General features: G+C 49.6%; 1 protein-coding gene across 1 annotated transcript in view; it reads left to right on the top strand.

Annotated features, from left to right (window-relative positions):
* Nucleotides 1-15,777, top strand: part of IGDCC3 (immunoglobulin superfamily DCC subclass member 3) — a 72,989-nt gene extending 57,212 nt beyond the window's left edge. The window contains 8 exon segments of the mRNA XM_066636314.1: nt 5,677-5,924; nt 7,562-7,726; nt 9,080-9,268; nt 9,595-9,699; nt 13,238-13,376; nt 13,911-14,121; nt 15,593-15,709; nt 15,712-15,777. Coding sequence (XP_066492411.1) covers nt 5,677-5,924; nt 7,562-7,726; nt 9,080-9,268; nt 9,595-9,699; nt 13,238-13,376; nt 13,911-14,121; nt 15,593-15,709; nt 15,712-15,777 — 1,240 coding nt within the window.
* Nucleotides 15,778-22,560: the final 6,783 nt, after the last annotated feature.

Raw genomic sequence — 22,560 nt, 5'->3', positions numbered from 1 at the left:
CCCGCTCCGTCTCCCTCTCACCTTCCCCCCAACCCCTGTAAGCACATTACCCAGCCTGGTGTGAATCCCCAATGAGTCTCCTCCCCCTCTTCATTCAGTGCCTATCAGTGTGACGGCGTAAAGATTTGATCAAGTCCCCGTTGCTCCTGTATGTATTTTCAGCGGCTGGTGGAAAAAATATTTCAGCCCACCACTTATTGGCTGGCCGTTCATCGCCACCCGTCTGGCCCTGGTGAGAACCTTTCCAGAGAGCAGATGTCCCAAAGTGATGGATTTCCATTCAGAGGGAAATAATGATTTATCTCAGATGGGCTGCAGCAAAAGGAATACCTTTCCCTGGCTTGAAGGGCAGAGGCTCGGGCACCACACTGCACCAAGCCCTCCTGCCTTCCCTAACCAAGCTCAATAGGCCCATTCCTGAGGGCATCTCTTACCCCCTAAGGCAGACAGAAAGCCTGGGTTCAAGTGCAAGAGGGAAGAGGCACCTTACATGCTGGGCCTGTCTACCAAGCCAAAAGACACCAGGCCTACTTTCCTGAAGCAGGCCTCAATCCATGAAGCCTGTCATCCAAGACAAAGCCAAGCAGATGCCCCTGGGATGCTCACAAATGGCAGAGCATCAAGGCAGTAGTGTAACTACATGGGTGGCAGCGTGATAAATATTGCAGGTGCTGCAATGCACCATGTAAGTGACCCCTAACACCCTGAACTTAGAATAGTTCAGACGGCAAATGGGAGGGGCACTTACACAGTGCATTGTAGTGCCTTCAGTACTTAATGTGATGCTGCCCCTGTAGCTAGCTACTGCATCAAGGCAGCACCTTTCTACTGGTGCTGTTTCTCCCCAGCTTTTGATCTGCAGGGGTAGATGCTCTCTGGTTTTCAAAGAGGTCAGTGATGAATAGACACCCCATTGACATGGAGAACAAATGGAAAACTTGAGGTCCTGAGAAGAATCAGTGCTTGGTCTCAAGACTTTTCATACATGCTCTCCTCTTACGGCTCCCTTGCTGCTGGCCTGCAGCAATGTACAAACATCGAGTGAACCCTGCTGGATCACATCAGGGGCTAATGTAGTCAGTGGTGTAGCTAAGGCATCTGTCACCCAGGGGCACAAAAATTTATAACATCCTCCATCTTAAAGGCCTCCAAAAGGCACTTCCTCAGGAGACTTTCTGAGACCCAGGGAGCACAAGGGCCTTCTAGGCCCTGGGTACCACACCTTGAAGGGCAGAAAACCAGAATTGCCTTTTGGAAGCCTCTAAAACAGGGGTGCTCAGCAGGTGGATCGCGATCTACCGGTAGATCGCGAGGCAAAATGAGTAGATCGCGGAGTGCCGACCCCCCCCTTCAGGTGCCTCTGGGAGGAAACGCCGGGAGTAAGGCCCATTGTACTCAATGGGGCTCACTCCCAGGTAAGTGTGGCTAGGATTGCAGCCTCATAGCCTAATCCTAGGCATGTCTACTCAGGAGTAAGTCCTGTTATACTCAGTGGGGCTCAAGGTACACCAACATACATTGTACACATAAATGTTATATGTTATGATGGCGCGGACATTGTAAAAAAAAACTCTGGTAGATCTGCGGGCCTTGCTGGGTTTCAAAGTAGCTCTCGAGCCAAAAAAGTGTGAGCACCCCTGCTCTGAGACTCCCCCTCAGCCTGTGACGGCTGGTGGTCTTTACGCGGATGCTTTTTCACACAAGTGCCAGATGGTGCCTCAGCATAAATTAGAACCTGCCTGATTGTGAATGCTCTGAAATAGCACCTACATTTCCATCTCCTCCCTCTGGGCATTCCTGCCGCTCCCTGCAGGGGAGAATAAATGTTGGTTGCTGTCAGGGGTGAGGGGAGGCAACCTCACATGCACAGAGCGCATGAGACAGATTTGGTGCAGAGCTTCCCAGCTAGAGAACACCCTCTAGGCCCCGGCAGTGGTCTTCAACCTTTTCTGTGTCATGATCCCAAAATATAAACAAAAAGTATGAGGCTGAGGAACCCGCCACTGATTCCAACCCCCTCCTGGAACCTGAGACACCCATGTTTCCCCCTAGCACTTGTGCCTTCACAGCAACCCTGTGAGAGAGCATTCTGAGCAGGTCTGGCCTGAGGAGCTGCAGGGCAAGACAGCAAGAAGAGGCTGTGCAGGTTCATATCAGGAACCAGATAAGGCAGTACCATTATTGGACTGGATCCAAGCCCTCTCTCGCACAGGCTTTGAGGGGTTGCCGCAACCCCCCAAATAAGACTTCACAACCTCATTGGGGTCACAAACCACCGGTTGAAGAGCACTGCTCTAGGGGGCACCCTGGAGCCAGGCTCATTTCCCCGTTTATGATCTCCTTGCCCAGAAGTGCCCCCCAGCAAAAGCAAACAGGGGAAAGGAGAAAAAAAAAGGGAACAACAGAGTCAAAACAGCACTGATGACCTAGAGCAGGGGTGTCCAAAGTTTTTGGCAGGAGGGCCACATCGTCTCTCTGACGCTGTGTCGGGGGCCAGGGGAAAAAAGAATTAATTTACATTTAAAATTTGAATAAATTTACATAAGTTTACATAAATGAATATATTAAAGATGAACTTATATGAATGAATGAAGGTCTTGCAATAGCTCAAGGCCTATAAAAGGCCTTGCACAAAGCAAGGCTGGCCTTTCCTTTGCTGCCTCTGCTGCATCACAGACATGAAACAGCAAGCAGTGGAGGGAGCCCTCAACCCACAGCTAACATGAGAGGTCAAACAGTTGCCCTCACACTGAAAGTTGTTGCGTCGGGCCAGTGTGGGCTCCAGCAATTCTCAGGAGGGCCAGAGGCTCATTGGAGACTGGGGGCTCCCTGAGGGCCGCATTGGGAGTCCTCGAGGGCCGCAAGTGGCCCCAGGGCCGGGGTTTGGGCACCCCTGACCTAGAGGAACAAAACCGTTTTCTGTCTTCTGTCCCATTATTTCTGGGTTGCTTTGGCCATTGTCAGACTGCCAAACCATTCAGTCCTCAGCCCCTGACCCAGACATGATCCCCACATGTATTATGATGCGAATGACACAGAGGTTCTCCCTCCATTCTCATATTCCTGGTAGGTTAGTGTGGAACTGCCAGAGCGGCTTTTGAAAAATGGGGTTGAGCAGTAGTGTAGCTAGAGAGGTGCAAAGCACTAAGCTTTGTAGAGAGCCTCACCGTGGTGTGCAAGCGGGCCCCTCCCCCTCCCCTCTGGAACCATTCCAGGCAGTGGGAGCAAAATAGAGGCATTTGCCTTGACTACTCATGCACTCCATCCAGCATTCACCTCTGTTTTGCTCCCACCATTGGGAACTGCTCCGAAGTGGAGAGGGAGGGGCTGCTTGCATGCTGTGGTGAGGCTTCCTGCAAAACTTAGTGCTTTGCAGTCCTCTACCTGTGCTACTGGGAGTGTATCTACCTTTGTGCCCTCTATCCTGGGTGAAGCCAGGGTCATCCCAGCCACCCTCCTGTCCCCAGTTCCATGCCTTTGTCTCCATGTTTTATGTCATCCGATGTATTGAGCCCGTGTCAATTAGAAGAAAGCCCTTTCACGGGAATCCCTTGGTCAGCTGAACCCATCCCATCTCTCTAGCCCTCGTTTCCAAGGAAACATGGTTCCTGGGATAAGAAAACGAGCGGCTGTTGGACTGTTGCTACAATACTGGCCATTTGCAGAGCAAAGGAGGATGGATGGATGGAAAATTAATCCCAGGAATGGAAGCCCAATGTTTGGCCGCAGTGGCAAGGAAGCATTTGCAGTGAGGATGCACAGGTAGGGGTGGTACTTTGGTTCCAAAAAAGCATTCCTTGGCACATCCCTTCTGTTTGCAACTGTGCTTCAAATCCTGATTGCATTAAGGTCACTGTTTTAGCTTTATATTTTGTAGCAGGAAAATTGTGGCTAAGGGTGGGGGGCTTTTGTTGGCATTTGTTGGTTCATCAAGTCATTTGCATCCCACCGTGGTCTGAAAGAACAGAAAGAGCCCATTTTCCCTTCGTGTAACGGAAGCTTCTTCTGCCTGGCCGCCTCAGGGCTTGTGTGACTTTGTCTCTACATAGGTCACCAGGAGAGCAACTCTTTGCAAGCCTATCTCAGGCCAGTAGCTCTTGTGCTGGGGTGGGGATTAAATACAGCAACTTGAAATGTGCATCTTTCCTGCCTTCCCAGGCTAGGGGCGGGGGCACTGTTGAAGTCTGGCTTCGAAACTACCTGCTTCTGGGATTCAGGAAGCAGTGGATAGACTTGTGTGAGTGAATGTCCAGAGATGATGTCTCAGAGCATCGCGTATTGTCATAGTAGTCTGTTTTGCTCTGAGCCAAATTTTTTCAAGTGAAATGTTTCAGGGCTCAGAGGAGAAGAACCTTTGCTGGCTGCCCTCCGCCTCCCAAGTTTGACAACCAGCTGCTGCTAGAAAAGTTAGTTGGAAACATTGGATGAAAAAAATGGTGCTTGAGAAGCACAAGGCTGCCTTCTTTTGAGATTAGCAGTTGCTGGTGTTTGCTTTTACAAAGTCTGGGGAGCTTTTGCCGCCCCCTGGATAGTAAGAATTAATGTCTGCTGTGATAATTCTTTTGCTATCCCATGTGCCTGAAATTGCCTCCCCAAATTCCTCCACAAAGATCCAAATAAATTTTTGCCATGAGGGGACTGATGTCTCCCCCAGTAGCATTTTTTTGGGTCTGCTGAATATTCCTCTCTCCTTTGAATTCAATAGAGAGATGCAGTAGGGAGGTTTAAGCTCAGTGGGGGCCCAATCCTATCCAACGACCCAGCACTGATGCACCCTGCCAATGCGGCGTGTGCTGCATTCTCCAGTGTGAGGGGCAGTCATGGAGGCCTCCTCAAGGTAAGGGAATGGGGTTACATTGGGGTTGCATTGCTGCTGTGTCGTCACTGGAAGGTTGGGTAGGGTTGAGCCCTGGGAGAAAAATTTGGCAGATTCCACTGCTTGTTTCTCCCTTAGGGTGAGCATCGGACCCCCAAAGCTCATTTCAAGTGCCCTGAGCTGGCAGACTTTGGGCCCAATCTTAACCAACTTTCCAGCACTGGCATAGCTGTGACACTGGGGCATGCACTCTATCCTGCAGTTGAGTGGCAGTCACAGAAGCCTTCTCAATGTAAGGGAATGTTTGTTCCCTTACCTCGGAGCTGCGTTGCCCTTATGTCAGTGCTGGAAAGTGGGTTAGGATTGCACCCTTAGTGTACTTGCATGTGCCCTGGCACCCAGGCACCCTTCCACGTGTAGCACATTTTTCCGTTTTCAGCCGTCTGATTGGGAACTCGGTCTCACTTTTCTCAGCTCCTTCATGGATTGTGATTTCAATTACTGGTGACCAGGGTCACGTTAATTCGAAGCTGTCCGATTACAAGAGATGTAATCCTCCCCCTCCTGCTTTTCTCTTTCTCTCTCTTAACATAATCCACATGCCGCCGCTTTCCAGATTGGTTTCCCTGCCTCCATTCTAGGCCACAGTCCGGTGTGTCTCCTTGGGCGCTGCCAAAAGCAGGATGTAGTGAAATTCCGCTAAGCAGCCTTAGCCGTTCATTAGATCCTTCTCAGACACATGAGGATTAACCTAGATGCAGCTGGCAGAGGCAGCTGGGAGGCTTTGGGAGCGGCCAGTCATTTCCAGCAGTCCTTGCTAGAAGGTGCTAATCTTGCTGGTGGCATTTCTCTCCCCACAGCACGCTCACAATCTACGGCATCAGCCAGGCGGATGAGGCCATCTACCAGTGCATTGCCGAGAACACGGCAGGCTCCACCCAGGCCAGCGCCAGATTGACGGTGCTGTGGGCCGACGGGCTGCCTGGCCCACCTCAGAAAGTGAAGGCCGCGACAGTCTCTGCCACGACCATCCAAGTGCTGTGGAGTGAGCCATTGCAGAACACCAAGGAGATCATCGGCTATGTGCTTCACATAAGGAGAGCGGCAGGTAGGAAGGAGGGCTTCATATCTGCCCTTAAGTATTCAGGGGAGGTCTTATTAAGGGTACCCAGTTTGGGAAGGGACGTCTGGGCCTTGGCACTCTGGAGCTCCCCTGCTTAAGGGAGCCTGTGTGGCTGTCTGACTCTTGGCATGGAGGACCCCAGAAGGCCTTCTCCCTCTGGGTAAGGCAGCTGTTGCATGTTAGTGGCTTCTGGTTCTTGGTTTGTTTTTAGAATACATTTATTTTGCAATGTTTTGATCCCACCCTTCATCAAAGGTACTCGGGGAAGCACTGCATGGCTTTTCCCCCACCGCCCATTTTGTCTGGTTAAGCCCAGAGAGGGCCACTAGCCCCAGATCGTCTGCTTGGGATTCAGGGCTAAGTGGCTATTTGAGCCCAGATCTCCATCTAACGCTGTGTCTAGGACACCACACTGGCATCAGGCTTGCAGGAGAGTTTGGATTGGTATTGAGAACAAAACAGCTAATATTATAATGCCGTTGTACAAATCGATGGTAAGGCCACACCTGGAGTATTGTGTCCAGTTCTGGTTGCCGCATCTCAAAAAAGACATAGTGGAAATGGAAAAGGTGCAAAAGAGAGCGACTAAGATGATTACTGGGCTGGGGCACCTTCCTTATGAGGAAAGGCTACGGCGTTTGAGCCTCTTCAGCCTAGAAAAGAGACGCCTGAGGGGGGACATGATTGACACATACAAAATTATGCAGGTGATGGACAGAGTGGATAGAGAGATGCTCTTTACACTCTCACATAACACCAGAACCAGGGGACATCCGCTAAAATTGAGTGTTGGGAGAGTTAGAACAGACAAAAGAAAATATCTCTTTACTCAGCGTGTGGTTGGTCTGTGGAACTCCTTGCCGCAGGATGTGGTGACGGCTTCTGGCCTGGATGCCTTTAAAAGGGGATTGGACAAGTTTCTGGAGGAAAAATCCATTACGGGGTACAAGCCATGATGTGTATGTGCAACCTCCTGATTTTAGAAATGGGCTATGTCAGATACAAGGGAGGGCAGCAGGATGAGGTCTCTTGTTATCTGGTGTGCTCCCTGGGGCATTTGGTGGGCTATGGTGAGATACAGGAAGCTAGACTAGATGGGCCTATGGCCTGATCCAGTGGGGCTGTTCTTATGTTCTTATATTTAAAAGTTGCACTGAGGATTGTCATTTTGAGAATGAAAGATAATTCTTGAGATGATAAACATGCCAGTTCTAGCATGTCACTGGGCACTCAGGGAAGGAAGCTGCATTGGGGCCTGCTCTGGCAGGATCAAGGGCAACATTATGGCAATGAGTTGCCCACACTGAATAGGCTAGATCTGGGAACTGTGCAGGTGGCAGCAACACAAGATTGGCTCCCAGGATCACCTGATTCTCCCAAAGTCTTGGGTCTCTGGTTGTTTGCATTTGACCTTGACCTGCCTGCCCTCCGCTCTTGGTGGCACAGAAAGGGGGGGGGCGGTTGGAGCAAGGTCTTCTACACTCCAGGTGTGGACCCTGAAGCTTATCTCCTGTTGACTTGCTGCATTCTTGGGCTGGCTGGCTACACTGAGGATATGGCGTCATTCTCTGCAGACTGTCCATTCATGCAAAGTGAACGGTGCCCTTTGCTTTGTATTTCAGACCCTGTGGAGATGGAGTACCAAGAAGCTGTCAGCAAAAACACTTTCCAGCAGCTTGTGACCGATCTTGAGCCCTCCACCAGCTACAGCTTCTACATCAAGGCTTATACCTCTCGGGGGGCAAGTAAGGCCTCCGAAGTGGTGGTGGTGAGCACCCTGGGAGAAGGTGAGGAGAAGCGCAGAGGTGATTGGTGTCAGAAGTAGTGCCAGGCCTGCTTCAATACAAGGATATAGCTGAGTGGTATTCCCCTACCCTCTGCCCTTCAGAGGTCCCAAATTCAGCCCCCTGCATCTGAGTTAGCCAACAGCACGATCCTATGTCTGTCCACTGCTGTGAACTGATTCCCAGGAAAGTGTAAATCGGATCACAGTGGAAGGCTAGGGAAGAACCTGCTCTGTCTGAGACCTTGCAGCCCAATTCTACCTGACTCCCACATGCAGCGGTGCCAGCATGCTGTCAGCTGCGTCCTGCAAGGCAGTTTTGGTCTCTGGGCAGAACCCCCAGGTTAAGCCCCTTCTAGATTAATTCGGACACGCGCCAGTGATATTGCTGATGCAAGTCCATGTGGACCTGTGAAGGTGGTTCAGTCCCGGGAAGGGGTTCGGATTCAGGAGGTGCTGCTGCCATCAAACCTGCCCCCTTCTCAGGCCCAATCCACCCTCCTCCCAGCCTCCATTGCCTCCTTGTACTGCCCGTCACCTCTGTTTTGCTCCCAGCACCTGGATTGGCTCCGAAGGGGAGGGGAAGGGACCCCTCGCACCTTGCAATGAGGCTCCCTGCAAAACTTAGTGGTTTGCACCCCCTCTAGCTATGCCACTGGAGCCGCCCCTCCCTCCCCCTGTCCTAACCTCTTTAAAAAAGCAGCTTTACCTTTGTGGAATGCTAGTCCAGGCAACAAGCTCTGCCTTTCATAATGGGTGGGCAGGTGTGTTCAACTCTGACCTCAGTGCCTCTGCCAGAGTTTGATGCACACTTTGGCCCCACTGCCATTCTGGGTTGAGGACAGCAGTGAGCAGACTTCAGGTTTGCAGGATCTACCGTGCCTGGTTTTTTGACTGGAACCCTGAGGGGTGACCAGCCAGCTCCAGGTACAAAATAATGGCTCAAGGTGGGGGGGGGGGAAGAGCCGTACAGTTAGAATTAAGGTACAGGCTGCCTCTGGGCAGGTGCTCAGCTGGGGGTGGGGGTATTTTCAGCACCAGAATTGTTCAGTTCTTGCACTCCAGAATCCATGGCAGGCTTCCTCCCAGGCTTGCTCTGTTTCAGAAGCCTAATTTAGGAGGGAGGAAGCCTCTTTGATGTTGGAGTCAGAAAGCCTTCGCAGGCTACTGTGGACCACCAAGAGACGTGCCCCTCCCCCCCATCTAGAAGCCTTCTTGGAGCTCTGTTGGGAGGGCTGGTCCCCGCATTTCAGGGAGTGTCATGGGTGACTGCATTGAAGAGCTTTGAAGAACACCTGGCCCAGGCCACAAGGGAGAAACCCAACCTTGTCCAAACTGCCTTTCTGCCACTTTTTAGTGCCAGCAATGCCCTCCCTCTTCATGAAGGTCCTCAACAGCACCACCGTGCAGGCGACGTGGGAGCCCTCCATCAAACTGGGCCAGCACGAGGGGTTCAAGCTGTATTACCGCAAGGTTCATCTCTCCCACTTCACCGGCCCTGTTCTGTTGCCCGGCAACATCACGTCTTACAACATCACTCATCTGGGTGAGTAAGGAGCGTGAATGTATCAACACCAATGGGGCTAGTCCCTGGCACCCTCAAGATAATCCTGGACCCCTGCCCATCCACAGAAGACCCATTGCTTGCTCCAGGCCCCCAAGCTTTCCCCCTCCTGCACGTGACCATTCTGTGTTTCCCTCCTCCCCAACAGTCAGTGCTTCAGTCCTCACTGCTCTCTTTCCTTGGGTGCCAAATTGTGAGGGAACGCAGCCTCTGGACAGTGGGCGCAGCCTACCCCTTACAGTTGTATGAACCCACCAGCTTTAAGGATTGATCAGTTGACAGTATCCTTTCTCTCCGTTCTCTTCCAGACCCATCAGTAGTCTATGAAGTCAAGCTCCTTGCCTACAACCAGCATGGTGATGGGAACTCCACTGTCCGCTTTGTGTCCCTTCGAGAAACTGTCGAAAGAGCAGGTGGGGGAACCAATCCCTCCTGGACAGCTTTGTGGGGGAACATAAGAACAACCCGAGTGGATCAGGCCATAGGCCCATCTAGTCCAGCTTCCTGTACTCACAGTGGCCCACCAAATGCCCCAGGGAGCGCACCAGATAACAAGAGACCTCATCCTGGTGCCCTCCCTTGCATCTGGCATTCTGACATAGCCCATTTCTAAAATCAGGAGGTTACACATACACATCATGGCTTGTAACCCGTAATGGATTTTTCCTCCAGAAATTTGTCCAATCCCCTTTTTAAGGCATCTAGGCCCAGATGCCAACATCTGGGCTGGGGTGGGGGAATTGCAGTAAAAAGTCTTGGTCAGGGGATGACAAGACATGAAACTCAATCAGAAGAACTTGTCTGTTTGGAAATTTCCCTGGAAAATGTTGCCCTTGTCAAAAATAATTAGCTCTCCTTGAAAGCCCCCAAGTGTTTGCCCAAACAGGAGCTTCCAGATTCTCCTCAGAATTAGGGATGGGTGAGCAGCCTCATACAGATCTTCCATCCAAATAATTTGTACCCTTCCATTGCTAAAACTTACTGCTCGGAAGGCCTTGAGGAGGCCACTGAGCAGTTGTCATTACTGCTCAGAGGGTGCAAACACCCTCTCCACAGGTTGCTACTCCCAGAACAAAACTGACCTCATCTGGGAGAGGGGGTCAGCCAGGGGGGACATGCTTCATAAGTCACAGCAGAGACCCTTTGTAGGTCCCGAGACGATGCTCAGAGATTCATTTCCTGCTGAAGGAGAGGCCCAATGAGTCTCTCCCATTGCTGTTGGAAATCTCTGCCATTGACCACTACTTCACATTGACCCGTTCACCAAAGTGAAGGGGTTTTTTTTGGTCTGTAGAGGAGGGGGCAGGGTAGCTCCTGGCAGGAGTGCAAGCAGAATCAAGTTGGAGGCTGTGTTTGGAGCACTCCTTCATCAAATGCGTGCCCCACATTGACTCAGGATCTTACTTGGGGGGAACTATAGGCAGCCAAATGTTGCTCTTATGTGTAGCTTTTAAAACCAATTGTGTTTGCAAATTGTTAACATAAGAACATAAGAACAGCCCCACTGGATCAGGCCACAGGCCCATCTAGTCCAGCTTCCTGTATCTCACAGCGGCCCACCAAATGCCCCAGGGAGCACACCAGATAACAAGAGACCCGCAAGGCTTCCTGGGAATTGTAGTTAAGAACATAAGAACAGCCCCACTGGATCAGGCCATAGGCCCATCTAGTCCAGCTTCCTGTATCTCACAGCGGCCCACCAGGGCCCCAGGGAGCACACCAGATAACAAGAAGACCTGTAAGGCCTCTTGGGAATTGTAGTTTAAGAACATAAGAAGAGCCCCACTGGATCAGGCCATAGGCCCATCTAGTCCAGCTTCCTGTATCTCACAGCGGCCCACCAAATACCCCAGGGAGCACACCAGATAACAAGAGACCTCATCCTGGTGCCCTCCCTTGCACTGGCATTCTGACATAGCCCATTTCTAAAATCAGGAGGTTGCACATGCACATCATGGCTTGTAATGGATTTTTCCTCCAGAAACTTGTCCAATCCCCTTTTAAAGGCGTCCAGGCCAGACGCCATCACCACATCCTGTGGCAAGGAGTTCCACAGACCAACCACACGCTGAGTAAAGAGATATTTTCTTTTGTCTGTTCTAACTCTCCCAACACTCAATTTTAGCGGATGTCCCCTGGTTCTGGTGTTTTGTGAGAGTGTAAAGAGCATCTCTCTATCCACTCTGTCCATCCCCTGCATGAATTTTTATGTTCTTGCTGTCCTTCCAGACAGAGTGCCCCACTGCAACTGTGTATCTTTTCTGCTATTCCACTTTTAACACTGTGAGCCATTGATCTCCGCTGGAAATGAGAGGATTCATTCCAAACCCTGTTCTGTCTTGAATCCGTTTAGCGGCACCATCAGCAGGGCTATTCTGACAATTCTGGGGCTGTCAATTCTGGGGCTATTCTGGGTTGTTGCTGCAGTGCAGAGAAAGAGACGAAGCTTCCCTTTTGCATCATTTCACTGAGATCAGCGACAAAATGCAAATTTTGCAAATCCCAAGCCTGAGGAGAAGGCAGCATAATGGAGGCAACATAATGGCACAATAACGCCCTTCCTCCTCCCCCGCACCATTGCACCTGCCTTTCATTGGCGTGCGGAGCTGGGGATTCAAGAGGGCTGCTTCTTACGCTGAAAGCAAACGGTTCCTCTCCTGAGATTAGACTGAGAGCTTTTGTTACAGCAGAGGGAATTGCAAAAAATAAAAATTAAAATACTTTGGGACTTAGATAGTGCCCTTGCCACAGAATGGGTCGGGGATGATGACAGGATAGGTAACAGTGTTCATTGTGCGATATGGAGCCCTTTCCCGCTTTGATTTGTAGGAAAGTGCAGGTATACAATGTGGATCCATCTGTTCACGTATAGTCAAAGGTGGATTTGCATGTTCTTAGCTAGGGTTCCCTCAAACCGGAGTCTCTCTGGTGCAAAAGACAAGCAGGTGGCAGGTCCTGGGTTTGCCAGCACTGGATGGGCCCAGGCCTTGAGCCTTTCAGGAGCTCTGCTGGAGCTTCCTCCTTGAGCTGCTGCTTCCTACAGGAAACCAAAGGCCTTCCTGGGCAAAAGGAGCCTCCCTCGCTTTTTGCCTCCCCCCCCCCCACTGGGGGCTGACCGTTTCAGCCTCCTGATAAGCCACCCGTTCACAGTCTGCTGTTCACAGTCTGCTGTTCATAGACCCTGTTTCTCAGCCCTCCCCTGCGTATTCCCACTCCCCTTCCCTGGTCCTTTGGCACAACCAGTCCCCATCCCCTCACTTGCTTCTTTCTCCACACCTGCCTGGGCTTCCTTTTGGGAACTGACCACCTACCTAGTAAAGGCCCAGCAGAGCTTCAGGTCCTATTGTTCAGCAGGTGCCAAGCAGCAAGGGCAGAGACCTGGTCTGCAGGGGTGCCGTCCAGTAGATTCCGGGTTACAAGGCCAGGCAGGGAAGATTCCCCATGGAGCTATTGCACCGGCAGTCTAAAGGGCTTGACAGTCGAGCTGATCCCTCCGGCTCTTCCTGCGTGTGAGCAGGGCCCTGATCCAGAGCTTGTGCTTGACTCCTGCTCTTGTTGGCAAATAAATGGGGCACTGCTGGACTCTGCATCACTGCTGCTGTTGAGTCTCTGGGGACGACAAAGGATGGTCCAGGGTGGGGTAGGGATCCCAATGAAGGGGGCGTTGGGTTTCTTAATATTGCATCCTCCTTGGACAGAAGCTTGGGCGGAGGAGGGACAATGTCTCTGGTGGTTCCTACGGGGGAATGCTGGCTGTCCTGGGGGCCACAGTAGGATCCTGTCCCTCCTGTTTGGAAGAGGTCTGGTCAAGCATGTGGGTTGGCTCCCTGCCATTCTGAGAGATCCTGACCCTGTAGGAGCTGGGTAGGAAGAGATGGGATGGATGCCGCCCTTCGGGGTCTGTGACATTTTGCCCAAGGCCCTTGCCGATCCATTCCCCTCTCATTGCAGGGCTGAGTCCGCCATGTGACTGCATGAAAGATGAGCAAACCAATAAGACGTCTGCGACTGGGATCATCATTGGGATCCACATCGGAGTCACATGCATCATCTTCTGTGTCCTCTTCCTCATGTTTGGGTACCGAGGAAGGTACGGCTCTCTCTGCTGGTTGTAGCAGGAGGGGGGCAGGGTGGTGTTCTGCCTAGAAGCAGTGGAATAAAATAGGGAGGGTGGGACTTTCCTGCCTGACCCAGGCAAGGGAGGAGAGGACGGATTGCAGGGAGATCTGAAAACAAGGAGGGGGCAGACTTTCCACACCCAAGACCACCCTTTTGATGGTGGTGCCAAGGAAGGAGTTTTCTGCCTCTGTTCTGCCATGCCCACTGCCTCCTTACCTGTCCGCCCAGGTAGCCCTGCCTGCTGCTTCACTTCCTAGTTGCAACCTCTGCCACACCCACAGCACCATGTCTAGGTCTGGACACATCCCAATTCAGGTTTCTCTGCTCGCCAGCCTTTCCTGATAGCCCAAGAGTGCCCTGGCCCCAGGAGTGAGCAAAAGGTCCAAGGCAGCCTTGGACTGTGGGGCTTGCAGGTCTGCCAATTCTGTGATGCCCCTGGAAGTGTCGTGCTGGAGAGGGCTGCCTGTCTCAGCTTCCTTCCGGTCACTTTCTCTCTTTTCCCCAGGCTGCTGATGTGCAAGAATGTCCAGGAGCAACTGTCAACCCCACAGATCCCAAGGAGCCAGAGGAGTGCCGCGGGCCTGTCCTTGAACGGATCTGCTCGGCGGGACAGGGAGGGTGCAGATGGGAACAGGAAGCAGCTGGACATGAATGAGCTGGAGCGGTTGTTTCCAGCGTTGCCTTCCCCACCTGACCAGCACAATAAGGGGATCGCGGTAAGAAAGAGGCACAGTGCAAATGGGGGCCGCTTGGCTTGCCTGGCTGCCGGCACCCTACTTTGAAAAATGGGGAATGATTTTGGTTGGCTTTTATGTGAATATGCTGCATGGATTCAGCTTTTTATTGCAATGCTGTCTTGTTGGCCGCCCTGCTGTAGTCTGGAAAGGAGAACTAAAGATGCTTGAAATAAAGGAAGCCATTTCTGCCCAACGTTACAGATACACAACAGGGATCAAACGTATACACCTGTGGGCTGGGCAGAAATGGGTTAAGGAAAGATATGACAATTGGAAGGAGCTCTGTGTGTCTCAGGGACAGAAAGAGATGCCGTCCTTTGTCTTTCCAATGCCTTTCTCTGCCCTCCCTTTGCAGGGACCTGTCTTGCTTTCACTTATGCTACTCTGTAAAGTGCCAGGTGCATTGATAGCATAGTTCACGGGCACATGTACAGCATCACTGCTTGCCTCACCGCCAAACTGGATGGGAGACCATTTGAGGACCAGGTGAAGCCTGTCCAAGCTCCTTGGAGGAAAAGCAGAGTGCTGGGTGTAATCGAAAAGGATAAAGAGGACCTCTGTGTCGCTCAAATGTATCTTGTATGGCAGAAGTTACAAGCCCACCTTACCCTCTCACAACTGAAAGGACAGACCCTGAGAAAACATCACAGTACAGTGACGAATGGACGGTTTCCCGTCAAGCTATCAACAGTTCATGGCACCTTTCAGAGTGAAATAGGACAGGTCATGTGAGCACACAGAGCTCCTTTCCCAAGTCAGGCCCTCGGCCTAGCGAGCGACCTGTTTGTGCAGGCTGCCAGAGGTTCTCCAAGATCTCTGGCTAGGGATGTTGCCAGTGCTACCTGGAGATGCTGCAAGGCTTGAATTGTAGGCATTGAATGTGCATTTACATGTGCTTATGGTTCATTTTGATCTCAGGGGTGAAGAAGACTCACAGTTAAGTGAAAGGCTTCAGGGGCTTTAGCAAGAAATAGAGAAAGAGGTGGAGATCTGGGCAGGGTAGCAAGGGGGAAATGGCGCACTCTGGGCTTAGTTTAGGAGCTGCGGGGCCAAGTTGGATACATTTTTTGCAGGGCCCCAGTTTCACAGCGAAGGTCTGTCGAATTTTAGAGATATCAATAAAATTTGTTGTAGGCTTTATGTCTCTATTGTAGAATGGAAAGTAATCAAAATGTGCACTTGAAAAGTGCATGTAAGTTAATGGACCAATTGGATCTAGATTCATTTTAATATAAAATTGCATACAAGACTAGAATTGATTACCCTAATATGGGAGGCCATTAGACATGGGGCCCAGTTGGTCCAATTGGCTTAAGGCCTGCCCTGGGCACATTAATCGTGTCTTTTGGTTCCAGGACAAGTAGCTCTTGCTTTTCACACTAGCTATTTTTAAACCAGCTATAAAACCAAATCCGCTCAAATGGCAATTTTATTCCCCTCCCATTATCAGCTGGATCATACCCCTCCTACCTCGCATGACGAAACCCAGACCTCCACGCTTCCACCAGATGAATTCAGCATCATAGAAGAGCAAAGCGACACCCCTTTCCAAAACCTGCCCTCTGGCCCTCCCTGCAGACCTTTGCTCAGCATCAACCTGGAAGATCCAGTTTTGCACCAAGCTCCAACCAATGAAGGATGACTGCCCGAGTCTTTTCAGCCTCTTTGGGGACTAGCCAGCCACCAACTGTTTGGGTCTGGCAGTGTCTTTACAATGACTCACTGATCTCAGGTCAATTTAAGATTTCTACAGTCTGTTTCTTAATTTTTATATATATGTGTGTGTGTGTACATATATATATATATATATAGGTATGGCCTTGTGGAAGCTCCATGAAGTTGATCTGTCTCAGGCCGTTTCGTACATTCCTTCCTGTCTAGATCTCCACTTTTTGTCCTCGGCTGCTGGGTTGGTGGCGCCTCGTGGCACTTTGGTCACTCCGGTCACTACCCTTGACACCAAATGCGACGGGAACCTTTTGTTTTTTCTTGGTTCCCTTTTGGCAGCTTTGGGACAATTGCGCCGTGGATCCACTTTGGTAACATGCTGAGATAGCCGATTATGATGGACTTTCCTGACTTGGCTCCAAAAACAAACTTCCAAGCTGTCGGTTGGCCAAACCTCTTTGTGGATTTGATGACGTTTTTGTCATATTGTGTTCCGCTCTTTCGTAATTCTCAGGATCTTTCGTTGCCGATGAACTGTTTTAATGGCAACGTGAACGTGTCAAAATGAATTTTTTTAAAGGCCTGCAAGAAGGCTGCTGAAAAAAAATGAAAGAAGAAAAGAAATGACTTGGACTAACATCCCGAGCAAATTCAGAACCTACCTCAACCGGAATTGAATGTCTTCTGGGAAGAAGCAAATGTGTCTTCCTTTTATTTTCCAAGCAAGTAGCGTAGCACTTGGTCAGTAGGTGTTTTGGTACTACCTCAGAAGTCAGACTCCATGTCTACCATGTTGGTTGTTGGTTTCTTTTTAAGAAAAAGTATTCCTTTGTCGTCATCGTCGTTCCAGTGTAAAGCACTTCCAAAACCTTGAAAGCAATGTTCTACCTCAAGAAGTTTTTTGTAGAAGAGCCGTGTGTTTTGTGTTGTCAGGCCCTCCTTCCCCCTTCACCTGTCCAGTTCTGCTCTGTTCCAGTGTTTCAAAAGCGTCATGACCAAGAGCAGCATGGACTCGTGTCCAAGAGTGGTCATTGATGACATTTTCTCTTAGTGTTATAAGCTTTACTTTTAGGCAAGTTGTTAGTTTGACTTGTGTAGAGTTTTACTGTGTCAAGAGTCATTTTATATCACTGTTTTCGTTTTGTTTTTGTTAAACTCTAAAGATTGTTATAGGATTGTAGCGAAAAGGCATGTGCCACCGGTCACCTAAAGATAAATTTTGCCAGCCATGTAGGAAATCAGGTCACAAGTTACTACTGAGAGCCGGTTCACACATGCACACTCAGGTACCTGGTTCATGTGTCAGGTAAAATTGCTGGTCTACTATGTAGCCCAATATTGCCTGTTGTGATTGGCAATGGCTCTTCGGGATCTTGGGCAGAGGTGTTTCCCTGATCCTAGAGATTGCCTGATCTGAGATACCAAGGATTAAACTAGGGAGTGGACCTTCTGCATACCAAACCATAGTCCTACCACTGAGCTATGAACAGTATTAAATGGAAGAAGATCCCAAGGTTGGCCTTCCCAAGAGGCCAGCAGGGGCTGCCACCTCAGGCAACATGTTGGTTGATGCCCACCTCTATCCACCCACTCGCCTTCATAGCACCTTCTCCTCCTCTTCCTCCCACTCCTTGAATTTGAAAAGGAAGAAAGGGACAGAGGAGGAGAGGGAAGTTTGGAGAAGTGAAGAGTATTGGACTCCATTTCCCTCCATCTTTTCCAGTCCAGAGAGTGGGAGGAGAAGAGGGGGCCCATCACTAGGTAAAGGAGGAGCAGCATTCGTCCCGCCACCTCAGACCCCCTTGCGCTAATCCTGGAGGATCATATTGCTTCAGTGGAACTTACTTCCAAGTAAGGCTTAGGATCAGCTGTGGCCCCCTCCTCAGAGTCAAGTCTTTGGTCCATTTATCCAAGTGTTGGCTGAACTGTCAGCAGCGCACGCAAAGGCCTTCCTCAACCCTGGTGTCCGAGACCTTGTCAGTGGGAGGTGCTGGGGCTGAACTTTTCCCCAAACAAAGTGCGTGTCGTATCACTGAGCCCTTCCCCGCCAACAACAGAATGCTGCACAGATTTGCGTGCCTCCCTGTATGGGGGGGCCATGCCAATCTCTGCTTCAGCCTCAGCATAGATGCCATCTAAGAAGTCATGGACACAGCAGTGTGAACCAGGCCCTAGTTAGACCTTTTTTTGTGAAGGATGGTTGCCTCCTGCTGAGGCCTGGCACTTGAAGTCACCTCTCACTGTGGGGTTGATTTCCCTGGCAGTTGTTCTTTTGGTCATCGGTGGTGGCATAGCTAGTTGTAGGCCTCCTGTGTGAAGCCTTAGAATGTAGCGTGTTTTCCATAGGCTGGTGACCTACCTCAGTACAAGTAGTCAGGCAGCCACATGGTATTCAAAAATGATGAGCCACCTCCCCGCTATGGTGTCGATGGGAGGAACACATCTCTCTGATCCACTCAAGCGAAGTGGGTGAAAAAGGAACTCCGTGAAACTCCCGCTTCCTTTTGCAGGGGGAGCAAATCTGCCTCAGGTTTCGTTGAGGTGCACAGGAGTTCTGTGGGCTGTGCTTAGCTTCCACAGCAGCCATTTCAATGTCATGTGCGCTTCCCCCCCCCTCTTTTTTTAAAATATGGAATTCCAATAGCTATTTTTATACATGGTGCTTCATCAAAATAGGTTCTTTTAAAAAAAAATGTTCAGTTTTGTTTGAAACATAAGCAAAAGGAATCAAAGAGGGGAAGTGGAGAAGAATCTAGTTGAAGTTAAGAGAAAAGACAAAACTATGGCCTTTAAAAAATGGAGAAAAATTCTCCACAACGAGCACCAGCATGAGGAATGGGCTTGCGCTCCTTCGCTGCTCTGCTTCTGCCCTCCTGTTTGGTCACTCTTTTGCTTGTCCGTAGTGTGACGCGCATTGATATCATCCAACACCAAGTGCAGGGATGGAGATTCTGTGTTGCAGACATCCTCCAAAACATGGTGGCCTCAGAGGAAGCCAGTCAACCACCTAGCAGTCACCACAGAGGGAGCCAGCAGTAAGTGGAGACACAGAGGAGTGCTCCCTTCCCAAACCCCAGCCCAACCCATCTGGCTTGAAACAGCTGCCAAAAGAATCCCCCACCAATGAAAAGACGGCTGGATTCAAAGAAGATGTGTGCTCTTAATTCCCGATGCACTTGGAGATCACTTTGGATCTGCCTGTGGTGTAGTCCTCTGCTATCAGTCCTCCCTTGTGAGGAACTTGGGAAGAGATCTCACTAGGCGTGTTCAGGGGGGGCACAGTGGCAAGAGTGGTGGGCTTTGGGGTGGGGAGAGCCAAGCTCAAACCCTCACTCAACCATGACCTTGAGCTGGGCACTGGCACTCCTGCCACCTGCAAGGGCAGCCTCAGCTCTTGAGCCTACCTCACAAGGTTGTGGCTAGAATGGAAAGGACTTGGGCAGTGGTGTGTGTAACTGTCCTGGTCTTCTCCAAGGAAGGATGGGATGCAGCTGCCTGAGCATTACTCTTAAAACTACAGCTTCCAAGATTCCCTGGGGCAATGGAATGTCCACGAAGCCAGTGGAAGACTGTAATGTACATACACCCTGCCCCATCTCATTCATAACCCAGGTCGAACTTAGTCTGGGTCAGAAGCAGCTCAAAGAAGCCGCTTTTCCAAAGAGGAAGTTGAAGAACATCACCCTTCTGTGCAGATGGTTCTTCCCACTGGTTCCAAATCCAGAAGGGGAAGCAGCAAGTTTGTTAAGTTTGAAAAGGTGGTTTCTCTTCCCAGTTTAATGTGGCTGAAGGCCCTGTATTGGTGCTTATCTACCTGTCCTATCCAATTCCCCCCCATCATGTCTCATTCAGTTTACATTGTATAGCTAAGATACAAAGGAGGAAAAATGTGTGTCAATTTCTGCCATACATCAAGTTCTGTGACCTCATAGCAAATGCATCTCTTTCAAGGCGACCTCATCTAGAAGTGGTTTGCTGTTTGACACCACCTCTCTCTCTCTCTCTCTCTCTCTCCCCCCCCTCTCTCCCCCCTCTTCCTCCCCCATAGCAATGTAAAATCTCCAGTTTGAATAAAGGACTGTTGCCAAAGCCAACAAGTGATTTTTAGACTAGTTTTCAGCTCCAAATCCCCAGGGCTGTGTGAACCTGCTGTTAATATCATGTTATTGTGATATTATAAACAAATATTTGTCACTGCTTCCTTTGATTAAAAGGGAAAATGTCGTGCCATGTGATTCGCGAGATTATGGTAGCCTTTCAGTAGAGATTCTGTTTCTCTTTTCTAACATGCAGTAATGTGATGGCTTAACCCAGTGTAGGATTCCCATTGGGTTCAGGCAACTGATGATGGATGTGAACCTCTACAGAGGATTATTATTGTTGTTGTTATTATTATTATTATTATTATTATTATTATTATTAATTTTTATTTTAGATTACTAGATTTTCTTCTCTTTGGTGGTTTCTTTAAACTTTTGAAAATTCCTTAGCAAAGTAGCCACAGATATTTCTGACACAGAAACCCTGCAAGAGGATCTTGTGTGATCTGGGTGGATCTTTAATTCTGCACACAGGACAAGAATAGTTTCAAATCAAAATGCAGAGTTCCTTGCACAATGTAGCTAGTTGTTCTAGCAGCAGTTGTCAGCTCTTTATGACTTTCCAGTTCCAATGCAAGATTCATCTCACTGGTGCCAAATTAGGAGGAAAAAAATGTGACAAAAGTCAAACACTCCAAATGGAACGGTGGTGTTGCCATTCAGAGTTAGAGTTGGCAACCTTCAGTCTCGAAAGACTGTGGAATCAGCCTACAGCACCCGGTATTCCCAGGCGGTCTCCCATCCAAGTACTAACAAGGCCTGACCCTGCTTAGCTTCCGAGATCATGGTATAAGCCTACAGCACCCGGTATTCCCAGGTGGTCTTCCATCCAAGTACTAACCAGGCCTGACCCTGCTTAGCTTCCAAGATCAGACAAGAGCAGGCATGTGCACAGCTTCTCTCCCCAATATGTATTGAATATGGAACCCCAGAAATGCAGACCATCCCATTCAGTCTAGTATTGCCTATGCATGGAAGCGAACCTCCATTGTGAAATTGACCTTTGGGACTAAAACTTTTGGGAGGCTTACTTTCTAAGGCTAGTCATGAAAACGGGAGTGGCTGCATGTTTCTCTGCATGATTTTGCTTTGAAAAGGATCATTGCGCATAAAGGAACAGTAAATGACACGGCTTCTGTCAACTGGTGACAGAAAATTCAGTGTGTAGTATGAGCCCCACTTTAGTCTTTTTGGTCCAGAGATGGGGAGGTGTCAGGTTGGGAACTACTGGTATGATTCTGGATGAACAGCAGTATATCAGCCCAGGGTTTCAGGCTTCCTAGTGTGTAACCACAAAACAGCTTTTTCTCCCGCAGTTTAGACTGCTGAAACAAAGAAAGCGTGGAGGAAAAACAGGAGTGGATTTTTGTGTTAACAGCACAATCCCCAATTTAGAATACAAAAACGCAATAATAAGATCATCAAAAATATATCACAATATTGATAGTGTTTAATAAAACGATTCAAAGCAATAACCTAAAAAGTAAATAACCAACAGAGACCTGAGAAGCCAGCTGAGAATATAGAGGAAAAACAGACACATGTGAGACACCAATTTAACTGAAGCGAGAAAGCCTTTGTGAGTGGAAGAACAGTCACCAGCGCGGGGGCCAGCTGGGCTTCTAGGTGAAGGGAGTTCCAAAGCCTCAGGGTTGTGACTGAAAAGGCATGCCGCGGGGGCGGGCAGGGCCTCCGATTTTGCACAAAGTGAACAGGAAATGCTGGGGGGAAGACGGTCCTTTTGAGGTCTGTTCTAGAACTGAGCTCTTGAGCTGATCAGATGCGTAGTGACACCCCATTCCTCAGCTGGAAGTGGAGGTTGTTGTATACTGAGCCAGTATTCTGCATGTATCTTGGAGTCCTGGTAGATCCCACCAGATTAGAATCACCCACATCTGTGCTAACAAAGTTGCCCTGTATGTACATTGTCAAATTGTTCTTCCCTTCAGCGCCTCCTCATTGGCAGTACTGAAACTGCCCTACCTTACAGTGTTTTTGTAAGGAGTCACGTGAAGCATATTGAGCCCCTGAAATGTAGTGCAAGCATGCTCGCTGTTGTCATTTCAATATTGTCATTCTCCGTAATAAGGTTTTATTTGCCTCCTGTAGCAAGTCTGGCCAGTGTTTGCAAGATGGGCTTCCAAATTCACCAGAGGTGGATGCTACCTCAGGGAGAAACAAACATTTTGGCCATTATCCACCAGGAATGTCTTCTGCACAAGCCCACTTGAAATGAAGGGGAGCCCTCTTCTATCCCTTGCAAGTCCACATTCATTTCAACAGGAGGATTATGGCCACTGGCTACGGTCTAGCTAAAAGTCAGACACAACTAACAGTACAATCTGGTGCATCTTTACTCAATACTGAGTCCCACTGTGTTCAATAGGGCTTACTCCTAGCAAGTGCACATAGGACTCTGGCCACTCATGTTCCCTTAAAACCAATGACACCATGATGAACTTCATCTGGGTTGAGGGATTCACAGTTGCCTGATGCTATCATGGGTGTTCTCATCTGATCGATTCGGGTCTTTTCTCTGCATAACATATAAGAGGCTTTATTTTCTTCCTTTTTTTGTACTTGCAAAAATGTTGGAATTTATTCTTTTTAAAACTGGCCAGGCAGATTTAAAATAGACTGCAGTGATTTG

The sequence above is a fragment of the Tiliqua scincoides genome, chromosome 8 (assembly GCF_035046505.1).
Source record: "Tiliqua scincoides isolate rTilSci1 chromosome 8, rTilSci1.hap2, whole genome shotgun sequence".
NCBI lineage: Eukaryota > Metazoa > Chordata > Lepidosauria > Squamata > Scincidae > Tiliqua > Tiliqua scincoides.
This window is presented reverse-complemented; position numbering and strand designations above follow the sequence as displayed.